This window comes from Meleagris gallopavo, chromosome 3, assembly GCF_000146605.3.
Source record: "Meleagris gallopavo isolate NT-WF06-2002-E0010 breed Aviagen turkey brand Nicholas breeding stock chromosome 3, Turkey_5.1, whole genome shotgun sequence".
Taxonomy (NCBI): domain Eukaryota; kingdom Metazoa; phylum Chordata; class Aves; order Galliformes; family Phasianidae; genus Meleagris; species Meleagris gallopavo.
Window position 1 is genome coordinate 15,311,489 of NC_015013.2, and position 10,398 is coordinate 15,321,886.

At 36.0% G+C, this 10,398-nt stretch overlaps 1 protein-coding gene across 1 annotated transcript in view; it reads right to left on the reverse strand.

Annotated features, from left to right (window-relative positions):
- Positions 1-10,398, reverse strand: part of CDH6 (cadherin 6) — a 112,991-nt gene that overhangs the window by 15,728 nt on the left and 86,865 nt on the right. The window contains exons 6-8 of the mRNA XM_031552694.1: positions 8,807-9,016; positions 7,098-7,351; positions 632-768 (exon numbers count right to left, since the gene is read on the reverse strand). Coding sequence (XP_031408554.1) covers positions 632-768; positions 7,098-7,351; positions 8,807-9,016 — 601 coding nt within the window. The remainder of the gene's footprint in view (positions 1-631; positions 769-7,097; positions 7,352-8,806; positions 9,017-10,398) is intronic.

Consider the following 10,398-nt stretch of genomic DNA (forward strand, 5'->3'; position numbering starts at 1 on the left):
ATAGGTGGAACATTAAAATAAAGAAGCTTATTAAGGCTGCCTAGCATACACGGCTCTATGTAGATCCTTGGCATGTCAGTTCATAAAATAAACATGACTATTGTTACCACAAGATTACTTTTTCTGACCAGTCCTAAACTAAGTGACAGGTTTGTAATTAGGGGTTCTGAATTAAAAAAAAATAAAAAATACAGAAGTTAGAAATTGAAATAATAAAAAGCTGATTAAAACTTGGGCACCTAGCTCAGCCCAGCCACCTCATCCCTAACTGAAAACATCCTGCCATTCAGTCTAGATGAGAACAAAGTCATTAAAGGAATGCCATTCATCCATAAGCCATTTTATTTGCTGCATCCCACTGTTTGGAACTCATCGAGTCAATGTGGCAATTACTGATCAGAAAATATAGAATTCTTGCTTTCCTCCCTTCTCAGCTGTTATCTCTTCATGCACTGCATCTCTAGTAAACATAAAACTGCAGACCATTTTTTTCAGAGTTTCCACTTCTTCATTAGTATTGAGTGGCCTATCCATATAACCTGACATCTGTCCAGCCGTGCTTTCCACACTCTCAGTTAGAAGGCTAAGTTCATTACATCAGGGACAGCAGTGGTATTTAGGTTTGACTTACTGATCTCTGCTGCTATTACTGTAATGTTGTGCCATAGCGATGTTTCCCGGTCAAGAGTTTTTGAAGTAAATATCGAACCATTTCCTGAGTTGATGTTGAATACTCTGTCCATATCAGTGTGTCGATCTACAGAATACCTGCAAATGCAGAGAGAGAAGTTAGAAGATTGCTTTCCATTTATTTTCTATGTACTTAAACCATTTTCTAAGACTAGACATGAAACACCCATTAAATGGGGTTGCCTTTTGTTTTCAGCGCAGGCTTTGGTGTCTTTATATATTCACACAAAGAGCTTGTTCTGAGCTTCTGGATAATGACACATTGGAGGTTTGATTTAGAAGGTGGGGCATTGTCATTGAATGAATGGATTACTGTGGAATTTACATACCTCTGAGAATCATCAAAGCTTTGTTTTTGGTGAGAAATGTGAAGTCTGTGTCTTGAAAGATATGAAATTTTTTTTGAGGCTGAGTTGGCTTTCCCATTATCAAATCCTTTTTTAATGGTTTTATATCCTAACTGTTCCAAATAATTTCTGATAGGAAATTTGAAGGCCAGGAGGCATTTCTGCCTTTCACTTTCCAGGGTTAAAAAAAACTGCCCCCAAAATAACAAGTTGGTGTGGGACAGAGATTCATTATTCCACAATGTATATCACATAAATGTTTCCTGTAATTCATTAAAACTAACATGCACAGCCCTGCTTGATGGTATCCAAATGTGAAAACAAATGCTAACAAGCTCTGGAGCTCATAGTCTAAATACCGGGACAATTCTTCAATCTGATCTTACTCTTTCTTTTCCTGCTGATCTGAAGCCAACTTTAAAAGCAAAACTCTTCAGTGACAGTGTTCAACTGTCCTAATCCAAATGTTGTCACCTCATTTTATCTCTCATGAAGAAAAAATTTTCACGTAAATGATGTAGATTTTGACAGAAGTGTGTTTCTGATGTTTCGAAAACAAGAATGCAATTGTATTATTCTGCTCTTGTTGCAAGGTGAGTGTGTACTGGTGTACAATCCAGAACAGAACCTTATGAAGCCCAGTGTCCTTTCTTGGTCTCCACATCAGTGGAGGCAAGGAAGCTACTGCTATGTATAAGCAAAGATAAAACTGAGATATAGCTGAGGTAGTATGCAATCAGATGAAAACTAGGCCAGGAGAATGACTGGCAGAGTTCATTTTCACTATAGAATTGAAGGGAATGCAGAGGATGAAGAAAAAATTTCATTCCCTTCTCTGCTGCAGGCACAGCTCTGTGACATGTCCTCTATTCTGCACAGATTTCCCAGGGCCTGTACAGTTTCTTAACTTCTGAGAATGATCTTGCACGCAGATAGGAATAGATGGAAGAGACTAGCTCAAAAATGATTTTAAGAAAGGTTTAAATTGAAAACACTAACCTACTAATTATTTTGTAACTTCGTGCTTTCTCTTTTCAAGTAAAAAAAATGGGATATGATATCCACAGCAAATTAAACTAGTCTTATTTTAAATGAGAATTTAGTGAAAAGTACCTTCCTAAAATTGTAGTAAGCATTAATTATTTTGAATAATTACTTTTCATTTTACACATTCAATTTCTATGGAAACAACCAAATTACATTCAAAGATACTCAGAGAGCAAGCTAATTTGATAGTATTTGCACAGGCATACTATACTAATTTTTCAAGATTGGATTTAGTCCTTGTTCTTCACTGTCAGTTGACTAACAATACAAAAATTTTAGCTGTGTGAAGACAACTTTGATGTCACTAGCCTAGTTTCTCAGTGCACCATTATAACATTACTGACAGCTTGAACAAAGTATGCGTAAAGGTATGGAATAGGAAGCACTGAGTGATGGGACAGCTCCGGCAAACCGTGTAGTTTTGTCCAAATGTAAATATTACACATGAATTTGTTGACTTAGCTGAAATGTTTGATGGAAACAAGTTTATACCAAGCAGTCTGACTCTCGTATATTTTGACAAAGTAAGTATTTGATATGGTAAACATTTCATTTTAACTTTCATTCATTCAGGCTTTTATATGATGTTATGTTGGTATTTTGTGAATTCAGTCATTTTTCAGACATTCTGCAGCTCATTTCCATATCTTTCAGCTGAAATACTTCAGTATTTCCGTTTCACAGTACATCTAGATTTTTCATTCTTGTTTAAAATGAAAATACCAGGATTTTCCATAGATTAGCTATTCTGGCTAACTCTAATAGTATTTTTCAGTTTCTTATTCAGTAAGATATTTAAGAAAGCATCTAGCTGTAGGCATGAGTTGTCTGTTGTTCTTTTTTTCTTCAGTTATGCCTTCACACATGCTTCATATTATGAATGGACTTAATATATCTTACAGCCTTAGCATATTTTAACGCCTTGACATATTGTAATCACTATCATTACTTTCTAAGATTGCCCAGATTCAATCTCATCTGTGTTACAGTATCTAAGTGAAACAAAAGAAAATGTTCTGGAGCTTTATACCTTGAAGATTTCTTCTCAAAACATTAAGAATTTAAAAACGTAAATCCTAGTAAAACCAAATGTATGTTCAGATGTTTGTGCAGAGGAAAGTTAAACTTAGAAAACAGAAAAAAAAAAATAACCAGAGAACAGCTTCTTAATGAAATGTTAATTTTATTTCTTCATATTCAAGGGAAAATACAAACAAGGTCAATGCAGTTAAAGCATATTCTAATTATATCATTAACCCTAGACTAGAAAGATTATTTTAATAAGCCAGACTGTCACTTCTGTTTCTCAGTTTGTATAATCCAGTCTCTTTTTGTCAAGGACTGTTAATTATGCAGAACTGGTGGTGATTCTGACTTATGGATCAAAATACAGTAAGAATTAAGCAGACAACATCAAACTCATTTTTACAGTTATTTAATAAAATTACTGGTGCATATTTGTCAGATTTCAGGACCTCATCACTTTCAAACCTTGAGGAATTGACAAGCTAGGAAGTTAAAAGCTATCTATATATATTCCATTCTCTCCTTGTACATAACAGGAAGAAGGGGCAAGTGAAAGAGAGAATCTAACACATGCAAATATGTTGTCATTAAAATACACAAACAAAATTAAGCCTTACATTTGTTTGCAGATCAGTTTAATCTAGGAAACTTTTGTAAATCAAATCACAGCAGGGAGACAGCTCCAGTGACTGATGAACTTCATTATGACTCTAAGGAGGTACTATAGCAAAAACAACTCAACTAGCAGTTTACAGAGATCTGATGTACAATACAGCAATGCCAATTGCAGGGTGTTTTTTTTTTTCTTCTTTTTTTTTTCAGTATGCAGTGGTTCATAACATCATTTCTGTTTAGATCAAGGAAAAGCAGAATGCAAAACTTTTTTCATAGCACAGCTGGACAGTGGAATATTAATCAGGAGCGTATGAATGTTGCTATGCATGGATGGTTATTTAAACATAGAGCCAAATATTTATTGATGTATTTTTATATTTCTTTAATGTTACATAGCAGAAAAGCTAATTTATAAGAGCTGGACTGATGCTCTACTGATACATAGGTCATAGACAACGATGCACTCTTCAACCAGGGCAGATATCCGCTTCATATTTGTCTATTGCTTCATTGTCTCTTGACGCCCAGCAGCTTGCTGTCTAATGCAACCGCAAGTCAGGAAGATTTGTGGGTCAGGAAGGGATGTGCGTGTGAATTTTTCATAATGCATTTTCATAATGATATTGTGAAAGTTTCCTTTAATGGAAGATCAAAGGGGCTTTCATCTAACAGAGTTAGGACTCAGTTTGTTTAAAAAAGAAATCTTCACTCAAGTAGAGGAGAAAATGAAAGGTTTTCATTGTAATATCAAGTATCTAAAGATTTTATTTTTAACTGTCAAGGAAAATTGACAAGCGAGTGACAAGCCATATATATACAGTCTAATTGCATCTTCCCTGAAGCTCAGAGTGAAAATCAGATTTAACACCTCCATTGCATGATGGAAAAAATCACCCTGTCAAAAGAATGCAGACTCAATCTCTGACCCTAAATTCTAGGAGATATCCAATGCATTAGCACCATAAAATTAATAAAATTACGAGGGCTGCTCCAAAAGTAATGCCACCTATTTTATTATGTTGCCCCACTGTGTCAGAGGTGAATGTGGTACGGCAGTAAAAGGCCGAACCTTCCCATCAAGATTCTTTTATATTTAGTTGCCATGTGACAGATGGCAGCAGAGGGGCTATCTGACATGGAAGTGCATATGAAACGAAGATGTGTTGTTGAACTCCTCCATGAGGAAAAAATTGCAGTCATTGACATTCATCAATACTTGCTGAATATTTATGGAGACCGAACAGTAAGCAGAGTGAGGCAGTGGGTGGTGTGTTTCGGCAATGGAGACAGCAACAGTGAGTCATCTTCACTGGTGCAGATTTTTATGAATGCAGAATGCAGGCTTTTGTTCATTGCCGGTGAAAATGCATAGCTGATAGTGGTGATTGTGTTGAAAAATAGTGGTTTGTAGCTGAGAATGTGCTCTATTAAACAGCATTATTATTCTCCTTATATCTGTTCTAGTTTCGATAGAAATAAATAAGAAGCATCACTTTTGGAGCAACCTATATGCATTTATTGTAAGATAACATCTCACAGGCTGCTACTCTCTGCTGAATTCTTCTCCCTCTTACTGGTTTTCCTATTTACTGTTTCTATGTTTGCTTCTGTTACTCTAACCTCTTTCTCATTTTTATTTTTCTTCCCTTTTCTTTCTTATGGTTTCATATTACTAGTGTGTAAAGAAGACAAGTTTTCTGCTGTTCTGCATCAATTTTGACATTTCTACTCAAATTTGTTCAGCAATTATATTTTAATATGTAGAGTACCTGTATAGTACTTAATGACTGCCCTAGATAAATTTTATCACACACATTCAATTAATAGAAAAGAGCCAATAGGCAACACTCAGTGTACAGTATAATCCCTATCCACTATAAAGCGCTTAACAATTAAGAGGTGGTGCTGGGGTGAAATTCAAGTGGTTATAGTTATCACAACAGGGGAGCAGAGGGAATCAGAGAACTGTTCCCCTCATTCTCTAGTGCCATTAGATATGAAAAAGTATGTTTAGATGAGGACTGGAAGGGTTTTGCCTGGGTTTCACCTCAAGCAATTTTTCATCATCATGCTAGTGTACCCATGAAGACATGCTAGAGATGGTATTTATTCTTTCCCTGAAACTCACCACAGTCAGCAAAATCCTGTGTTGCCCTTCAAGTCACTATACTCTCTCTTCTAATCCAGAACTTACTATAGTTGTTGCATACCAATGATATAAATGAAAGCAAACCTTAATTAAAATTAAAAGGCTTAGTCTTGAACAAGAATTGACGTGCAGGGCAAGGCATTCAAACAGAGAGTGTTTCTGCCAGATAGTTTCTTCTTCTAGGAAATTAAGATAGTAGTATTTACCCATCTCACAAGATGAGCTGAGAGCTTAAAACTTACACATGCTTCGTAAGCACTGCAAGACATCTTGATGAAAGATAGCTGTTTGCAGATGTACAAAGTATTGACGGATTGGATTTTTATTAAACCTGTATTGTTCTATCTTTGATCTAAATACACTATTGCATTTCCAACATGCCTAAACTAGAGACATGCTAAAAACTGACCTGGATTTAATATTGCTGTATTTTTTCATTTCCTCCTCTTACTGCCTTGTCAGCAGCAATGAACTCTAATTAAAACACACAGAATATGAAAGAACTTCTAAATATCCATCTAATATCACTTAAGTATTTCAGTACTCCAGTTTTCAGATGTACTGAAACAACTGACCTTTTAATTTACAAAAAATAAAAATAAAAATGAAGACTTAGGTTTAGCTACACCAATGTTAGCATTTACTCCATTTCCTCTAAGACTAATTTACTGAGTCATAGCAACTGTAATTTATGAAGTCCATGAGCCTGATTTGTATCCTTACACTGATATAAGTGAGAACAGAGTCTGTGTGTACCAAGTGCTTTTAAGGCATTTCTGCTTGTGGTATATAGAAGGTAAATGTGACCTCTGATAAGCAGATATGAATGGATGGGAGAAGCTGTTGAATCACTTCCCTGTCATATAGCCAAAAGGGTGCACCACTCTGCACTGGAAAACGTTGGAGGTGGAAGGAGAACACTAGCATCATTGTAGCGTTCTTTCCCAGTAAACTCTTCCATGGTAAAGATAACCACAAACATTATTTACTGAAAAGGCTAGGATATAGTTCAAGATGCAAGGGCTATGCAAACACAATCACACGTACACAGATATGCTCAAGTAAGACAGATCGTTTACCAGCTATGCTACTTCATATATAAGCATACCCAAACAGTTTCATTCTCAAAATGGATTTCTCTGTGTGTACTCACATGAAAAAAAAAAAAAAAGCAAAATCAAAGCAGTAAAAGAATTCAGAGGGAGCTGAAAGTATATGCTTACTTGACAGGGTTCTTGGCAGCATCTGGATCCTGCGCTGTTACTGTTCCTATTACACTGTTTATTGGAACATCTTCTTTCACTTCAATTATATATGCTGGTCTGCTGAACACAGGGGGTTCATCTACATCTTCCACTTGAATTCTGATTGTGGCTGAATCCTTGAATGGCCCCAAGTAGAGGAATCGAGGGTCCACGTGAGTATTGGTGGCTTCCACCTTCAGAATATACAAGTTTTTATTTTCAAAATCCAGTGCCTGGGAAGAGAAACAAACAAAAACTTGAGAAGTCAATGGGGATAGCTGTGGCGAGCAGCCAAGGGTATCTAAATAAACTGGGTGATGGAAGCCTGTGCTAGGTTACAGGAGCCTGAACTGGAATTAACATGCCAGAAGAGAGAAGAAAGCTGGGGCTCTTTGTACTGATGGTAAGGTCTAGGAAAAAACAAACAAACAAAACAACAACAACAAAAACCCCACAACTTTGGCAGGGAATTCTGTGTCAAGAACTTCTAAATTCAAATTAATTGTACTTTCTCAAATAGCCTCAACTCTTCATGCTTTTTATCCTGTTTTGTTTTGAAATTTTGTTGCTTCCTGGACTCTTGACCTTAAGCACCATACACTAAAAGGGGATTCTCTAGGAGCTCCTTTCTAACATGTTGACATTCCATCACTGAAATGAATCACTGTGTTATTTGGTGTCAGAAGACATTCAGGGCCACCCAAGGAAAACATGATTTTATGAAAGGTTATTACCATATCACACTGATAAAATATGAAGAAGAAGGATTTAGGAACTGTTTCTTACATTCCTTAGAGTAATTGGGGGAGAGACTAGTTATCCCACTTTTCTTTTAGGCTGTAGAAGATTCACAGCTTCAGTCACCAAGAGACAGAAATGCAAACAGAGCTAGACTGATATCATAATCAGCCCCTTAAAGGCATCTCTTAAAAAACAAGTAATGACAGGTGTTGTACTGATATCAAATGCAAGTTATGTTCAGAAAATCTACACAATGTCTATTTAGTGATGAGTGAACTTGAACTGATGGAGGATGATATCTGTAACCTTATCAAGCTTGCCTGATAGCCCACTGTAAACAATATTTCTCAAACCTTTTCTGACAGCCAACGTACAGCCTAGTAGATGGTGTCCACTGTGATCCAATACAGCACTGTTTTGTTTTGTTTTGTTTTGTTTTCTGGAGGAAAAGCATGCTAATGGGTTTATTAATTGTATCTTTATAGCATGAGACAAAATAAATTTGTCTTTGTATTTTGATATGTTATAGCTATACAGTTCAATATCTTTTGATGGTGCAAAGCAGGTTGTGTGACACTGAATATTACTGTGGTGTTAACACAGCACATTTCTAAGGAGTGAACAAATCCTGTATGCGTGATAGAGACAATATCACAGTTGGGTAACTCCTTGAGTTGTCCTGTAGACACGTTCAGACAGAATTTTCTCAATTCTATCTCACTTCATACATTATATACTCTCAAATCATGTGCGTTATTTTTGTGAAAGAGAAAGCATCCTAATTGTATAAAAGAAAATTTACATGGGTAACGTTGTAGAGATTCCTAATGGATAGCACCCAATTTGATAAACTACACATTGCACTAAAAATGGAAAACAATGGAAAATGTAGATACATTTTTTTCTGGCATTTTTGAGGTTGGTATGAAGTCTGTTAGGATGTGTACCTTTTTGACAGTTATAATTCCTTCCTGTGTGTCCTTGTCTGTGGTAATTCCAAACATGTCATATCCATCCCCCTCAGTGATGCTGTATTCAATCTCTGCGTTTTCATCCACATCTGCATCATTAGCTTTGATCCTGCCAATTGGTGAGTCAGGTGGCGTAGACTCAGGAGCTCTGAATTGGTAGGTGCCTACAGTAGACAGAGGAGGAAACTTTTGTCAGTCGAACTCATGGTATTTTGGATGCTATTTCTGAACCCACTGTCCTGTTGGGCATGAACAGATGAGATTTGTCTTTGTACTTTCCTGGTGCAAAAGCAATCAGCCTCTGCCTAACTTTCACAGGGATGAAAGTAACATATTCTTCTACCTTTTTTTTCAGGTATGAAGGGATTTTTTTTTCCTACATATGTGCAACTTTAGCAACATATATCCTTTCCTAGATACTATCAGTCTGTGTTAACAGTAACAAAACACTATATGAAAAATGTTTTGAGGTCAAAAGACAAATAAAATATTAAGACCTGCCAGAGGCCAATGCAGTTTAGTATCACTAAAAGCCCACTAAAAGCAAATCTGGCTCAAATGCCTATTACTAATATGCTGCACTGAATTTGTCCCCTGAGAAAAAACTGGTTGGGGAATGTTGGCATTATGAGGCTATATCTTTGGCTTTTATACTGAAGACACTCAGTTCCAGAGATGTATAATTAACTCATTGGAGGCAGAGTGCTATATTTCCTCTTAACTTGTTTAAATTTAAATGGAAACATTTTGCCCACAGCTAAGAACAGACTTTGAACTTAAATGACAAGTTGCTTCCAATAACATTCCCAGTGACTTAACCGCCAAAGCTTGCTGATTTGTCTGATAGTATCTGCAATTATTTTCTTGAACAGCTGCTCTTGACTTTGACACACACTGACACTCTGATACATACATGCACACACACAGCAGTGTAAGATGAAGCAAAGATGAAGGAGGGAAAAAGAGAGGAAGAAAAGTGAATGAACGCTGAATCACATTGAATCACTTATGGCAATGAACAATCATTAATACAAATGGCTTTCTAAGAGATCTGACTCAACTGTTTCCTTTAAATATTACACAGCTGTCTAAATGATCTGAGGCAAGAGGAGGAGAATAGGCAGAAATATCTGGTATATTTATATATGTGCTTTTGTTTCTGTTTGCAATGAATATAGGAGAACCCATTGAGGCAAATGTTTCCTGGGTAAAAACACTCATTTTGATAGAGTTACTCTGGGGATCATTTTATATTCTTAAATAAATACTTCAAAAATTAAATATGTTAGTCTAGAACAGACTCCTTAAAATGCAGTTGACCACAAGGTCTTTTATAAAAACAATATTGATCATAAAATATAGATTGTATCAGTCAAAGCTTATAGTTTAATAGGTAAGTAGCCAAAAATAGAAGTTGTTTGTTAGTTCACTTCTCGGACTATTTATTGCAGATGTAGTAAAAATATTAAAGGTAAGTTTCCTAATGACTGTAGTGAACCTTAACATGATGCTACTGCTTGCTTGTAGTACTCTGTAAATTCATGACAGCAGAAACTTGACTTTAAAAA